General features: G+C 35.1%; 2 protein-coding genes across 3 annotated transcripts; both read right to left on the reverse strand.

The window, feature by feature from the left end:
• Nucleotides 1-9,690: 9,690 nt before the first annotated feature.
• On the reverse strand, nucleotides 9,691-12,436 carry LOC110620720 (ras-related protein RABA4d). The gene is made up of 2 exons (XM_021764546.2): nucleotides 11,774-12,436; nucleotides 9,691-10,378 (listed from the first exon to the last, which is right to left on the reverse strand). Exons 1-2 carry the CDS (start codon nucleotides 11,995-11,997, stop codon nucleotides 9,934-9,936), a joined length of 669 nt encoding a protein of 222 aa, XP_021620238.1. The 5' UTR covers nucleotides 11,998-12,436; the 3' UTR covers nucleotides 9,691-9,933.
• A 1,610-nt stretch (nucleotides 12,437-14,046) lies between these two features.
• LOC110620023 (transcription factor bHLH130) lies at nucleotides 14,047-16,430 on the reverse strand. 2 transcript variants are annotated; one of them, XM_021763572.2, is made up of 6 exons: nucleotides 15,538-16,428; nucleotides 15,047-15,375; nucleotides 14,798-14,968; nucleotides 14,546-14,611; nucleotides 14,394-14,462; nucleotides 14,047-14,313 (listed from the first exon to the last, which is right to left on the reverse strand). In XM_021763572.2, the coding sequence occupies exons 1-6, from the start codon at nucleotides 15,935-15,937 to the stop codon at nucleotides 14,242-14,244; spliced, it is 1,107 nt and encodes a 368-aa protein (XP_021619264.1). In that variant the 5' UTR covers nucleotides 15,938-16,428; the 3' UTR covers nucleotides 14,047-14,241. The 2 variants fall into 2 exon arrangements, 1 of the variants encoding a protein (XP_021619264.1); XR_006351742.1 differs by lacking the exon at nucleotides 14,047-14,313 and having other exon boundaries at nucleotides 14,774-14,968; nucleotides 15,538-16,430.
• Between the last annotated feature and the right edge of the window lie 420 nt (nucleotides 16,431-16,850).

Genomic DNA, 16,850 nt, shown 5'->3' on the forward strand with positions numbered 1-16,850 from the left:
TAAAAAAAAGGCATGAAAGTCAAATTTTCTCCCTATTAATTAGAATTAGTTTTTCAAGAAAGTTTATTGAGATAAAATACAATTAATAATATTATAAAAAGGATCAATAAATACAAAATAGCAGTTATCTCTTGATAAAATAAATTTTAATATAAAAATAATTTTATATTGAATGACATGCATATATAAGAAGTCATCATCAAAATTTCAAGGACCACATGGTAATTATTATTGTAATGATGTGGTCCTTGGTGTATTATTGAAGGTTGAATAACTATCTCTCATCATTATTTCTTTTTCCAATAATTACTTGTATTATATATGTTGGCTATATAATAATAATTTCATTACAATGGTCCATCCTCAATTAATTTCAATCGAATAACGATTGAGTTTTTTAGTGATTTTTTTTTTAGATTTTATTTTTAATATTTTAAAATTTAATTAAAATATTTTAATTTTAATTTTTATTTAATAATAACTATTAAATAATATAAACAAAAAGATAATAATAAACTTTAAATTAAAAAATATAAAAATTTCATAATTTATATATTTATGCATATGCACTCCAAGACTTAACCTGGTGGAAATGCATCCTGTAGCCTTGAAAGGTCTAAGGTTCGACTCCTCCAACCCCTATTTAAAAAAAATATATATATTTATGCATATAAAATCATCATTTAAAAATAACTATTTGATTCAGTTTTGATTTTATTAAAAAAATTTTAGCCAAAAATTTGAATCGATATACTTAAATGTTTGAAAATCATAATTGAATCAAATACCATCAACGCTTGGTTGTACCTTTTCAGCTATATATTTGCATACATAGATTCCCTTTTCACATTTCATTACCATTTACATTTTTTTAATCGGAGGTGAGGGGAATCATCTTAATGGAAAGACTTATCTAAATCCGGTTAATTATATAGAATTGATGTTACATAACATCTACTCAAAGTAAGTCGTGAATTGTCATCACATGTTAGGAAAAGTCACGTGGCAATGGATCTGACAAGAAGGGAAAGACCAAACACTTTAAACACCTGATTTGCCATCAAGGCTCGCCCTTCCTCAGTAGGGCGAGACTTGACACAAAATTACTATTATCAAGCACACTTTCATCTCACCTGTAATTGCGGAATTACAAACCTATTAGCCGATGATATATATTCCTTAGCGAGCAGCGGCCACATCATCACTGAATTATCAGAAAATACTATACTAATCTCCATCTCCTTATAGTATAAAAGGGGAATAATCGCAAAGGCAAAATTATGTTATTCTCTCACATAAAAACTCTAAGCAATTCATTGTGTTCTCTCTCTACTCGTCGATATACTGACTTAAGCGTCGGAGTGGTTGCCGTGGGCAGCCACCCCCACCTCACTTTCTCTTCCTTGTAGGCTTCAATAAATCACAGCATAAGCTCCCTTCCGGCCACGTCATTATTTTATTTTGTGCAATATCATTTGGTTCCGTTGCTGGGAGATCCTTTATATTTTTCCTATTCATTTGGATTCACACCGGACTCTTATTTCATTCCCTCTCTCTAAAAAAAAAAGAGGGAGAGGATTTTCTTCTTTATCTCTGAAAATGGTCAAAAGTGTACATGTTATCACAGGAGGACCTGACAAATATACAAAAAAAATAAGCATGTAGTAGAGGATGTCCTATCTGTCCGTCAAGGATCATGAGTTAAGCAAGAGGTAAGGTTCGGTCCTGCAGACGAAGCGATTGGTTTCCTCCAAAATGACCCGTTGGTCATTAAGATCCTCCTAAACCGATACGAGGTAAGGAGAGTATTGGTGAATACAGATAGTTCTATTAACATTCTCATCCTAAATAATTTTAACAAGTTAGGCCTGGATAAAAACAGTATTGTCTGAGTCTCATATCCTTTAGTAGGATTAGGAGATAAGATCGTAGCAGTACTGGACACTATCAACCTTTCCCTAGTACTAGGTGACGAGAAGTATAAACGAGAGTTGTATGTAGAGTTTGTGATGGTAGACATTCCATTTGCATATAATGTGATATTCGGTCGTCCCATCCTGAGCTGCCACAGTATCGTTATTAATATGGGTGCTATGTGTCTTAAACTTCCAGCTCTGGGAGGAATAACAATGGTACGAGGCAATCTGAGGCTAACAAAAGAAGATTACGGACACCCAGCAAAAAGTCTTGAAAAAGTAACCATGCCCATCGACTTGCTGGAAAAACCGAAATCTCATATAATGCTAGAGCTTTCAGACCTGGTAGAGGAGGTCCAAATAAGTAAGGAGCAAAAGGTGTGGTTCAGAATTACGTTAACAGGGAAAATAATGGCTGGTCTAATAGAATTGCTGAACTGCCGGGGGTGACCACTTTTGCATGGTTTCTAAAAGATGTACCAGGTGTAGACCCGACTCTCATCACATAAGCTATCTATTAACAAGACTGTCAAACCAGTCTAACAAAAGAAGAGAAAGTTCGCACCAAAGAGGCGAGAGGTGATCAAAGAAGAGGTGGATAAGCTTTTAAGTGTAGGGTTAATAAAGGAAGTCCAGTATCCCACGTGGCTAGCCAATGCGGTCCAAGTAAAGAAAGCTAACGGAAAGTGGAGGCTATGCGTGGATTTCATGGACCTAAATAAAGCATGTTTGAAAGATCATTACCCGTTACCATCCATCGACAGATTGGTGGACTCGACCTCAGGCCACGCAATGACTTCCTTCCTTGATGCTATTTCAGAATACCACCAAATCATGATGGATACTGAGGACACATAAAAGACTATGTTCATAACAGATGAAGGAGTTTACTACTACAAGGTGATGTCTTTCGGTTTAAAAAATGCAGGGATGACATACCAATGGCTAGTGTCAGGAATCTTCAAAGAAATGGTGGGCTCGGTAGTCGAAGTATATGTAGACGATATGGTAGTAAAGATATAACGGTCAGCTGCCTGCTTCCACTGCGGAAGCCGTCCCATATCGGGAGATGATAGGAAATCAGAATTGTATATAATAGCTAGCACGAAACTACTAAATAACTTGGGTTAACCATTTTGGGCTAAATGGAAAGTGGGCCCAAAAGTTATTTGGGTCAGTTTGGGCTCGGCTGTTTCAATTAGTATCAGAGCCACCTTAGGTCAGACAAATTGTGCGGAGCTAGTGGGCCTGCAAGGAAAGGGCTACCCATGAGAGACGAGGTGGAGTCGCCCGAGGTACTAGCGAACCACAATACTCGAGGGTCCGGTCCTGGTTAGCAATTATAATCGATTCAATTGCGACGATGACATCGCAAATTTAGCAGGACCAAGTGTAACGGTCAGCTGCCTGCTTCCGCTGCGGAAGCCGTCCCACATCGGGAGATGATAGGAAATCAGAATTGTATATAATAGCTAGTACGCAACTACTAAATAACTTGGGTTAACCATTTTGGGCCAAGTGAAAAGTGGGCCTAAAAGTTATTTGGGTCAGTTTGGGCCCGGCTATTTCAAAAGAGTCTATCCATGGAAGACTATACAAAAGATATCCGAAAAGTTTTGATGTCCTGGATAGAGCAGGTATGAAGCTGAATCCCAAAAAGTGTACTTTCGGAGTAAAAGTTAGGAAGTTCCTGGGGTATATAATCTCAGAAAAAGGCATCTCATCCAAAACATGGAAGTACCCAAAACTATTAATGGCGTATAGCGGTTGAATGGGCGAGTCACTGTCCTGGTTCGTTTTATATCATGCTTGGCCAAGAGTGCCTCTCGTTCTTCAAACCCCTAAAAGGCAAGGGTAAGTTTGAATGGAGAGAGGAGTGTGCAGAGGCATTTGAAAGTCTAAAAACATTTTTGTCATCTCCTCCATCGCTTAGCCTGCTCGTGAAAGGTGAGGTTTTATTTCTATGCTTGTCTGTGACACAGAATACAGTGTGCTCGATAATCGTTTATGAAAATAATAGGGAGCAAAGTCCTGTATATTATGCCAGCCAAGTATTGAAGGGAGTAAAGTTGAATTACCCTCTTCTAGAAAAGTTGGCATTTGCAGTTTTAATATCAACTACAAAGTTGCGACCATACTTCGAGTCACACACCATAGAAGTCAGAATAAATTATCCTTTGCGGAAGGTTCTACACAGGCCAGAGTTGTTAGGGCGGCTATCCATGTGGACAGTAGTATTGTCAGCTTACGATATCAGGTACATTCCAAGAAACGCAATGAAGGCTCAAGTGCTAGCTGATTTTATTGCGAAAATGACTCCACCAATAGAACCTTCGGAATCTCCTGAATCAACCATAGAGGAACGAAAAGTTTGGACAGATGGAGCCTGCAGGGCTGGAGGTTCAAGAATAAGGATCCTGTTGTACTCTCAAACCGGAATAAAGTTTCGATATACGGCAAAGCTCGCTTTCAACGCTACCAACAATGTGGCCGAATACAAAGCTATAATAATGGCCTTAAGGATCATCAAAGATCTTTTTTAAGGTCTCGAAGGTTATTCGCCGGGTTCATATAAGCTAACCAAGTTAGATGGTTGAGTCATCCCCCATTCGTGGAATATCTGTAATCTGAGAAAGTTTTATCAATAATAAATTGACAAAGTACTTCCATATATTGTTTTCTTTAGTGACAAGGAACGATGGGATTACCTTTTTCGAAAAGGGACACTAAAAGGCCATAAGGCAATGTTTGTTAGGCCAGGTCATAAAGCAGTTTTTATTAGACCACTTAGGCGTTGACCCATTAAAAAGCCACAAGACAGTATTTGCCAGGCCAGGTCACAAGGTAGTTTTTGCCAGACCAATAGGGCGCTGGCTCTATTAAAAGGCCATAAGGCAGTATTCGCAAGGTTAAGTTGCAAAGCTGTTTTTACCAGACCACTCAGGCGTTGGACCCACTAAAAGGCCATAAGATAGTATTCGCCAAGCCAGGTTACAAGGAAGTTTTTTTTCAGTCACTCAGGCGTTGGACCCACTAAAAGGCCACAAGGCAGTATTTACCAGGCCAGATTGCAAGGTAGTTTTTATCAAACCACTCGGGCGTTGGACCCACTAAAAGGCCGCAAGACAATATTCGCCAAGCCAGATCGTATGGTAGTTTTTGCTAGGAGTGTAAATGAGTTGAGCCGAGCCCAGCTTTGAAGAGCTCAAGCTTGGTTCGTTAAAATTTTTTTGAGCTCGAACCAAATTTGAGTTTTACTCATTTCAAACTCAAGCCGAGTATTAAGAAGTTCAAACTTGGCTCGTTTAGCAAACAAGCTTAGATGAGTTGAGCTTTTATCGAGTTTAGTCTCAAATAGTTCACGAGTAGTTCAATTTATTTACATGTATAATGAGTTTTAATTTAAAACTAATAAGTTTAAAACTAAAATAATTTTAATTAAATAAGTATATCTACAAATTAGCTCATAAACTTATAAAGATGAGCTTTTAAATCTTAATGATCCAAATATATGCAAGTTTAAAAGTGTAACTAATCTACATAGTGCTAAATTTTAGAAAATTTAGGTTTGGCTCATGAAAGTATATACAGAGTTTAAGTTTATTTCCCTTATGATAATAATCTCAGCTTACTTAACGAAACTGTCACGAGCCTATTCGCGAGCCTGCTCATAAATTCAGAAACGAGCCGAGCTCACAAGCCTTAACGAGCCGAATATTATGGAGTTCAAGCTTGGCTCGTTTACCAAACGAGTCTAAAATTTAAGTTTGAGTTTGGCTCATTTAGAAATCGAGTTGAGATCGGTCAAGCTTTTATCGAACCGAACTTTGAGTAGCTCACGAACGATTTGGTTCATTTACAACCCTAGTTTTTACCAGACCACTCGGGCATTGGACCCACTAAAAGGCCACAAGACAGTATTTGCCAGACCAAGTTGCAAGGTAATTTTTGCCAGACCATTTGAGCGTTGGACCCACTAAAAGGTCGCAAGATAGTATTTGCTAAACTAGGTCACAAGGCAATTTTTGCGAGACCACTCGAGCGATGGACCTAGTAAAAGGTCACAATGCAGTATTCGCTAAGCCATGTCACAAGACAGTTTTTGCCAAATCATTCAGGTTCTGGACTCGCTAAACAAAATCACAAGGCAATATTAGCCCGACCAGGTCACAAGGCAATTTTTGCTAGACCATTCAAGTGTGGGACCCATTAATCAAGGTTGCAAGATGGGGTCCGCCAAACCAACGAAATCCAAGTACTGGTCCCACCAATTAAGACGTCTACACTAGATCTCTGAAAAGGCGGGTGTACCAACCTCCGAAGGACAAAGGATAAAGGCGTCAAACTAGAGGTTAATGACTGAAGTCAATCATTGGGTGAAAGTCCCTTATTACTAAATCTCTTCAAGGCATTTCACAAAAAACGGCACTTCGCCAGGCCACAGACCCAGGTATTAATTCTATTTTTCAAAAAATTTTCTAAATTATTTTACATTTATTAAACCGGGCTTTAAAACCCTACAAAAAGGATATACTTTAGCCCTTCTTTGGCAAAAATGATGGTAACAAGGGGAATAGATAAAAACATACGAAATACATCTCTTCATTTCAAAAGATTACAAGGTGACAAAAAGGAACTCGAATAAAGTCTCTATTACATTAGAACCTATCTTATCCTATGGAAGGTCACCCATCTTTGTACTACTCTCTCCAACTACCTTCCTGGCCTTACCTTCGGAATCAATCTTGCACAATTCAACTCCTACTCCCAAGGTCATAATACAGTTTTTGCCAAATCACTCGGGTTCTGGACCCGTTAAACAAAACCACAAGGCAATATTAGCCCGATCAGGTCACAAGGCAATTTCTGCCAGACCGTTCGAGTGTGGGACCCATTAATCAAGGTTACAAGACGGGGTCCACCAAATCAACGAAATTTAGGCACTGGTCCCACCAATTAAGACGTCTATATTAGACCTCCGAAAAGGCGGGTGTACCAACCTCCAAAGGACAAAGGATAAAGGCGTCAAACTAGAGGTTAATGACTGAAGTCAATCATTGGGTGAAAGTCCCTTATTACTAAATCTCTTCAAGGCATTTCACAAAAAGGCGACAATTCGCCAGGCCACAGATCCATGTATTAATTCTATTTTTCAAAAAATTTTCTAAATTATTGTATATTTATTAAATCGGGCTTTAAAACCCTGCAAAGAATATATACTTTAGCCCTTCTTTGACAAAAGTGATGGTAACAAGGGGAATAGATAAAAGCATACGAAATACATATCTTCATTACAAAAGATTACAAGGTGATGAAAAGGGACTCGAATAAAGTCTCGATTACATCAGAACCTATCTTATCCTATGGAAGGTCACCCATCTTTGTACTACTCTCTCCAACTACCTTCCTGTCCTTGCCTTTGGAATCAATCTTGCACAATTCAACTCTTGCTCCCGAGGTCATAACACAGTAAGGGTAGCGTCAGGCTTGAGACTGGTTTGGCACCATTGGACTAACTATTTGCAGTCCACAAGGCAAAACCATATACTTCCACCCTCATGAGGATCTGCCTTCAATTGCTCTTCAAAGACTATGATGATATCCTTCATATAGATCTGATTCCCTTTAGGGACAAGAAAGGAAGGATCCTCATCCATCTCTTCCACTGGAAATTATTGTAAACCAAAGAAGAAAAAAAAGAGTTCTTATATAATGGAGTAGCCAATGAAGCTTTGAATATGGCACGAAAAATAAGGCAACTAACATAGCCAAAGATGAGCGAAAAGACGCCCATGGTGAAAATCAACTAAATTCACGCCACGTGTCCTAAGCAAGGAAGGCTAATTGCCACCTTCAAGCCTAAGGAATCGAAGACTAATGTGGGACGTCTGAAGTTACATAATATCCACCTAAAGTAAGTTATGAGTTGTCACCACATGCTAGGAGCTATCACGTAGTAAAGGATCTGACAAGAAAGGAAATAGAGTCCCGCCCAAAGAAAGGAAGATCTAGACACTTTAAACAATCGGTTTACCGTCAAGACTCGCCCTTTCACGATAGGGCGAGACTTGTTACAGAATTACCATTACCAGACACGCTTCTATCTTGCCTATAATCGTGGAATCACTAACCTATTAACCGGCGATATTCCTGAGCGAGTAGCCAGCCACATCATCACCGGATTCTGAGAAAATACTATAATAATTTCCATCTCTTTACAGTATAAAAGAGAATAATCACAAGGATAAAGGTACGATATTCTCTCACATAAATGCTCTAAACAATTCATTGTGTTTTCTCTCTACTCGCTAATATACTGACTTGAGTGTCGGAATAACTGTTGTGAGTACCCACTATCACCTTACTTTCTTGTTTTTTGGAGACTTTCAATCAATCTCAACACAAATCATCATTCTATTTTGTGCAAGACCAATAAATTTTAAAGATAAAAATAGGTAGATTTCACTATTAAAAAAATAAAATCCGCTTTATTATCTCCTAGATTCACGATGAACAATATCCACTTAAGAAATTCACTCATCTCTCGATAATTCCATAAACTATATACGCCCAACCGCTTAAAGCGGGTTGACCATTACAATTCACATTTCACTTTAATAATTAAATATTTATAATATTTTATTAATTAAGTAATTTATACTATTTTTATTAATTTTTTATTGTGTTTATATATATATATATTAATTTATTAGATATCACACCATATTCATTTTACAGAACAAAAAAAAGTTAATGTTTGTAGAATTATTTGTAAATCCAAGTATTACCTAAAAAAATAAATGTGAGTTATCCCTTTAAGAGTAATAAATTTGATACTTGTTGATAGTATTTTAATTTTTTTTTTTATTTTTCTATATTTTATAATAAATCTATTAGAATAAAAACAATTTAATAAGTTAGTGGTTACAAAAAGCAAGAATCAAAATAAATTCACATTGTGTAATTAAATTAGCTAGGATTATGATGAACAGCATTAATAAACAGCAATATCAATGTAAATAGACATAGAATAAGCCAAAATCCAATTGCCCTAGGTCTTGTGATTTGGACTTTGGTCCTCCTCCATTATTGGGATGATACATATTCTAGTTAAAAGCAAATGAGTCACCATGCCTTTGATGTAAATTGACATTTTTTATCTTTATAAATAAATATTATATCATGTAGGACTTTTTTTTTATCTAGTTAAATAATTACATTTATGAAATTTAAATATTAAATAATTATATTTTATAAAAATTAAAAATTAATAATAAAAAATTAAAATATTAACTAATTTTTTTATAAAGATCAAACATAAAATATATATTTAGCTTAATTAATATTTAACAGTTGCATGAATAATTTGTCTGACTAGGCAGATTAAAACACCAGATAATATTGGTGATCAACCCCACCAGCTACTAGATAACCAATCTCAGCTCCATAAACTTGTCATAGTTATATGCAAATTCTATTATATTTTGAATAAAATTAATTATAATTTTAAATACATGATTAAAAAATTTATTTAAATTTAATTTATTATGAATTTAAAAAATATACGTGTGAGTCCATATATCAAAGAAATTGGGCTTTTTAAATTTTTGAACTATGTCAAAGAAAATTTTCAAAAATCATGAAATTGAGCTTTTTGATATTTGATCGAACAAATTAAGAAATTTAAATAAAAAGATTTTATTTATAAGTTAAAATATACTAATTAAATTAAACTTTCTCAATAAGTAAAAAATAAAATAAAATTGAGCTTTAATAATCCTATACATTTATTAGTTGAGAACACCAAATTATCCTTCCTACTTGATATTCATCTAATAAAAATTTCCATTACTTTCCACTAATTGAATGTAAGCAATAATGTATAGACAAATCTTACCCTATCATCCACCAACATCAATACCCACTTTCTAAACAAAATTGAATTTGTTCAAAAACAACAGATCCTAATAAATGAACAATAACTCCACAAAAAAAGATAATAATATGCAAGTTAAAATTACGTGCAACAACCACCTTGCTTTCCAATATTTTGATGATCCTGATTTGGAACTATGATCCTAGTTCCCTTTAAAAGTCCTGAAGTCCCATGAGCATCAAGCTCATCATTAGCTGCAAGATGTTTCTTGCTAATAACTCGATATATCTCTGTTAGTACTGTCAAGAAAGCAGTTTCAACATTGGTTGCTTCAAGAGCTGATGTCTCCATAAAGAAAAGATTTTCTCTTTGAGCAAACTCCTGGGCATCTTCCACTGGCACTGCTCGAAGACTTTCTAAGTCACACTTGTTTCCGATGAGCATTACTACGATGTTCTTGTCTGCATGGCCCCTCAATTCCTCTAGCCACCTTGCCATATGATCGAATGATTGGCGCTTGGTCATGTCATAAACTAGCATTGCGCCTACTGCGCCTCGATAGTATGCGCTTGTCACTGCCCTATACCTGAGGGAAACAAATATCATATGAAAATTGTAGAGAGTAGAGTACATCTCAATCTTGTTTGTTTCTGCTAGCTCTTAATAAAAGAAGATTTTTCAACATTAGAGACCTTGCATAATAGACCTTGTTTGCATGTTTAAATTTAGTTATTAGTTATATCAAAGTTGAGGTCACTAAATTTCACCAAGAAAGGTAATCATTTGGCTAATCAAGCAGTGAGTTTTAGCCCTTTCTGATGTGTGATTTGTGTCAATCTTGATAACCCAAAAAATAAAAAAGTATACGAAACTGGGGAGCTTAATAGTATTGATGAGTTGTGTCTAAGCACCTAACAAATGCATGTCAAGGTTGTTGTTCTAAGGAAAATGTTTGAAACACATATAAATATTGCATACATAATCAATAAAAAAAGTGTATATCTGGGTCAAGATATGCAGAAAGCCAACTAAAATAACCCAGATATATTTTGATTCCTATAAACAATGTGGAAGGAATTATTTAGAATATGAAGCATCTAACATAAATTCCAAGTTTTCAATCAGTCAAATAAAGAAAACGAGAGGAAAAATAACAGAGAGATAGGAAACTTTGGTCACTTCCAAAATGACTAGGAGAGTCTACTAATTATTCTGAAAAAGGACAAGTGTTTAATCATGCCAAATACAATCTGATCTTTTTCCACCTCTGCCCATAATGGGTTTGAAATCCTTTTGTTTTTCCTTGTTTAAATACTAATTATTTTCCCCCTACTCTCTGGTTTCCTCTAACGGGAACAACAAAAACATCCTCCACCAGAGAATTTATTCAGTGCAATCTATAGACAATGATTACATTTTGATTATTGATTATAATGGTACCTATATGAGACCTATCCTGAATATCGGTCTTAATATAACTGTTACACATACAAAGATTTCCTCTGTAATTTCTTCTTCCACAAAGAATAAGCAACAATGTCTTGCTGAGGCATCTAAAACTCATCTAAACATGGGAAAGCTATAAAACGATCAATAATATTGCACCATAAGCTTAGTATATTAGTAAGTTCATCTATCAACTTGAGCAAATACCAAAATCTCAATCCCTATCTCCTTCCATTGTAAACTAAATAAACAAGCAAAATCCTGACAAGGAAAAACTGAAAACCTAATTCCTCAACCCTCCAACTCCAGTTAAATCCTTTAAATAACCGTTGTTCCATTTTTTTTTCCTCATTGCCATCTCACAAACTCAAGAAATTGATTAAGATCATCTAGAATCAACTCCTACATAGAAAAATTATCAAGTTCTGATGATATATATAATCTTATTGGTGTCAAAATTTATATTCAAAATGTAAATTAATGCACAATTTGACAGTTAAATTCATTGCAAGAAGAAGAAGAATAAGAAGCATACCTTTCTTGCCCAGCAGTGTCCCAAATTTGAGCCTTGACAGTTTTATTATCCATAGAAAGAGTTTTGGTCTGAAATTCGACCCCAATGGTGGCTTTTGATTCCACACAAAATTCATTTCTCGCAAATCTTGCCAGAAGCTGGGATTTTCCGACCGCTGAATCTCCAATCAATACAACCTTGAAAACGTAATCAATCCTCTGATTGAAATCTACATAATTGGTCATCTTCAAAACAAATTAAATCCTGCCAATAAATTTTCTCCCAAACCTAAAATTTCTAACATATATAATACAATGAGAAAATTTTACAGGAAAAACATGTCAAGATCTATCAATCTTGCCACGAAATGAACAAGAACACGCAGGCTGCAACATGGGTTTGAAACAAAAGCTTGAAAAAGGCAAAGATTTGGATTCAATGTGAATAATTAATGACAGATTAAGGCAAGAATTTGAGAGGGAAGACAATAAATTATTGGAATTCTTTTTTTGTTTGTTTGTTTGTTTTTGTTTTTGCAGAGAAGTGATTGGGAGATGGATGGAGAGAGCTTACTGAAAAATTTGTTATGTAACGGTTATGGTGATATGTGAAGATGAAATTACCCGAGGCACAATTGCCTTTAGTCTTTTCTATGGATTTATTTTCATCATTATTTTATCGTTTTCTTTTTTGAGAATATGCCAATGATTATTTAATTTTATTTTTCCAGAAAATTAAAAAAAAAATCATAATTTGTTTATGGGAATAATAATAATAATTTGGAATGTATATTAAATAAAATTTTTAATGTATTCTATATTTAATCTTAATATAGTCGTGTTTTTTTTCTAAAGTAGTCTTTTGATATATCTATACACCAAAAATTTTATATAATTTTTGTAGAAAAAAATAAATCATAAATTTATACAAGATAGAAGAGACCAAATTTTTTTTAATTATTTAAATATTAAAAAATTTACTGTTTAAAATTTTATGAACCTGCTGGTAAGTGTATATGCTCTCTCTCACGCTCTTATTCTCTTGGCTTCTTCTCCCCTCAAATGAAGCAAATGGCTGCGGCTTCTTCCCATAAACGAGATCCTTAGGCTGCCACTTCTTTCCACGAAGCAACGATCTCGTGTTCTTCTTCTTCTAGATCTGCAAGCAAACTTTAGTGCTTTGATTAGGATTTTAGGTGATTAAAAAATTCAAATTTCTTTATAAATTAATTGAGTTTGCTTGTATATATTGCTTAAGTTATAAGTTTTCAATTAAGTTATAGGTTTCATTATTGATTGGATTTTATTAATATCTTTTAAGTTGTTGGATTTGTTGTTGAGATTCCATTGTTAATAATTTTTTATGTTATTATTTTATGAGAAGTTAGGGATTTTAGTGTTTGAATGCTTTTAGATTTGGGATGTTCATTATTGCTGCAAGTTTTTGCTTTGGGGGTTATGTGGTTGATAATAAGACCATGACGGTTGATTAAAGCATGTTACAAGATTTTGATTTGGTGTAAACTGAATTAAAAAATTTCAGTTCAATTAAATATTTATATTTAATTTAATTTAATTTAAATAAAATTATAAAATTTTAATTTTTTATTTTTTAATTCAATTCGAAAATGAACAGATCAATATCGGCCTTTAATTTTATAATTTGAGTAAAAACCGTCCTTAATACAGCCAACAGTAAGATTAGGCACTCACATATCTCCTAGTAGTAGTACTAGGAAATGTGAAGACAACAAGATTTCAGATTTCAGTGTCTCCCCACCAACCAAGATGTCACGTGTGGATCCTACCTGCCTGCTAGGGCCTAAACCACAACATGTCTTTTATACAGTGGGAATGAGAAAGAAACAAAGAGGGTTAGCTGGGTTTTCTGAATGGTTAGCTCGGAAGATGATACGTGTAAAATATGTCCTGCCCTTAAAGATTTACCACGTGTATAATCACCCGTAGGATTTGAACCCATTTTGTACAGCATTCATTAATGCGCTTGCGCCATCAACACACCACTTGATACACGTGTGGCACTAAGACGGAGTAGTCTTTGAATGGTAAGCCGATTAAGCATGAACCGCCTACCATTAAATGAGCCGAATCATGAGCCTAAGATAAGATAAGGACATGACTAAACCGGAGGACAATGATAATCGTACTATGTATAATGAATGAGAGAATACGTGTCACAGATAACTTTTAAGAAAATTTCTGCTTTGTGTTCAACCCTCATAATGCATCACCATGATCAGACACCCGAGCAATTTCCAAATAACTACATACGTATGAAAGGAAAGAAAGTTTCTCTCTTTATTTTAGGTATCATGTAAATGAAACCTTTGTAGTTTCCTTATCATAATTTTGCAGAGAAAATTCTAGCCAACCTACTATGTCTTGCTCAGTGAAAAGAAAAAAACACATTGCTTTCTAGATTAAGAACTGGTTCCTATCCACTTCTCTTATTTTCTGTACAGAAGCAAGTCATAAAATTGGGTTTGGCACTGCCTGCTGCTTACTCAAACACTTGCAGTTGGCTCGGTTGTCAACGAGAGTCTGCATACAACAGACAACTATGAGCGAAAAATGATCAAACATTTTTGCTATATTGTTCGGTTTTCTCTTATCTTAAATACCTTGTATTGCTTCTGAAGATCTTTAATGTACTCAACAGCCAAATCTAACATGTCTGCCGTGTTTGTTTGCTGCCAAGAAGAAAAATAAACATCATGAGTTTTCAAAGCTGATGCTTGCAATGCTTAAGAGCATATGCGCGGAGAAATTCTACCTTGTCCATGTTTGGAACAAGCTCTTGCAGTTTTCTCATTCTTTCGCTGATCCGGGTTCTTCTCACCTGGAAAGAAAAATGTATAACTTAAGCCTCAAGAGGTGTCCCATGGGACAGCACGAATCTCTTGTCTAAAGCACTTTGTAGTTGAAAACAAATGATGTTCACAGATTAAATGGTACTAAGACTATCACAGCAGTGAGATGCTAATTTCAGAAGAGAACATACATGATATCAGTTACAGAAACTCACTCTTTCTGCAATACTTCGGGGATGCGTCGCGCATCCACGCTTTGCCCGAATTTTACAAGGAACAGAATCTTGGAAATGAAGGAACTTTTCCATGGCAACCATATCCACTGATGCCTTTGGCAAACTTAAGTGATGTGATAATACATGAATTCGATTTCCAAGCTCTCCATTCTAATTCAAAATCAACATTCATATTAGAATTTGAACAAGTAAAACAGACAACTTCACATCTAATGCACTAACAAATACCTGAATATTAGAATATAGCTTTCCATTATCATCTGGATCTCTTTTCATGCCAATATAATTTTCTGCAAAATGTGAATCATTCCAAGAACCATATGGAAACCCAGAACTGCTGTAAAATTGGCTGTCACAGTTGCTATCTCCAAGCTTTCCGCTGTGAGGATCGGTTGCATCAATGGCTTCACTCTCAGTTTCTGATATCTGCAACAACGTGCCTAAGGAAGAAGGTATTCTTGCTGGGAAGCTAAGTTGGCTCTTCAGTCTTGGACTTGCTTCTCCATTAGTAGCTTTCGCCCCGGCAAAGTTCCCGATACCTTTCATGGCGGCATAGCCTGCAATATTCTGAGAGATCTTCAGTATTTCCTTCTACCTTCATAACGCTTCTGCTATTTTATTTGAACCATACAAAACTTTAAAAATTATATATACACTAATACTAATCATAACAGTGAGCAAAAATGGACTCGTTTGAAAAAGAGAGCAACAAAAAGTACCATTTTGAACAGAGAGGTTCGAAAAAAGTCCAGCAGGGGTGCTGTTCTGCCTAGCAAGATTTGAATCAACCCGTTTGGCTTGCTCTGAATGGCCCATTGCCATTGAACCAATCAAACCGTAAGAGCTATCCATAGTTGTGGTGGTGGCTGAACTTTGTCTTGGGTAATGAGGAGGCAAACCAAAGTAAGTTTGCTGCGAATTTGCGTAACTTAGAGGTGCCTCTCTCACTCTTACTGCAGATTTATCCTCGAGTTCTTGGAAATTCAAAACAGAATCATTAGTAACTCCATTATCATTGAAATTTGCAAGAAGGGAGCTTGGAGCTGAACGAAACCGCAATAACCCAGAACCGGGTTGGCTGTTCTGGTGATGATAACTGTGATTGCTATTCGAATCCATGAACAAAATGCTCCGTTTTGCTCTACGTTGTTTATTACCTAAAAACGCAAGCTTCAGTGAAGAGATATGATGCGAGGGAACTATTACACATACGTTAATCCCAATTTATTTCCTGGAAAATTCTGGGAATATTTTCGCATCACTTTATCAAGAGGAGAAAATTTTCATTTCAGCTTATTTTTTAAGCAGAGTAAGATAAGATCTTGAAGAGGAAGCAATCCAACAAAAAGCTCAAGAACTTTTGGGGGAGTATATAAAGATTAACGGGAACTGAAAATCGTAAATAAATGAAACTTGGAGACTTTGCTGTTGCGTTGAGAAAGATTGCAGCAAGTGAAAAGATTGAAAGAGAAGAGATTTCGCAAAAACAGAGTAAAGGGTAGACAGAGAAGGTGAGATGTGCTTTTCAGAGCAGCGAAAGCAAGGAAGATCATGAAGCTTAGAAACGAGAAAGAGAGACAGAGAAGATTTTATCTTCTTTCTTTTGAGCAATAAGATGCAGCCGATAACAAAATACAAAGAGCAATCAATTTCTTCTACTCCACCTAAGTTTCGTGTTTTTTTTCCATTTTTGTACGAAAATGCCCTTCGATGTTTTGCAAAAATGGTAAATAATTAGTTTTAGATTTTTCAATTCTAATTAAATAATCTCACGTCAGATTCAGTTAGGTTCAGAGCCTCAAGCCATTTATTTTTTTTAAAAAAAATTCAGATTAAATTCAATTTAAATTTAATAAAATTTTGAATGTTAATACGTTGAATCAAGCTCAATTTTTATTTAAGGTCAATTTCAAATAATTTAAATTTAGTATTAAATAATTTTAATTAAATATGAATATTCACAAATCAATTTATAAATCTATAAAATAAATAATATCACGAATATTATTTGCAACAAGTAAAAAATTTAATT

Source organism: Manihot esculenta, chromosome 8, assembly GCF_001659605.2.
Source record: "Manihot esculenta cultivar AM560-2 chromosome 8, M.esculenta_v8, whole genome shotgun sequence".
NCBI lineage: Eukaryota > Viridiplantae > Streptophyta > Magnoliopsida > Malpighiales > Euphorbiaceae > Manihot > Manihot esculenta.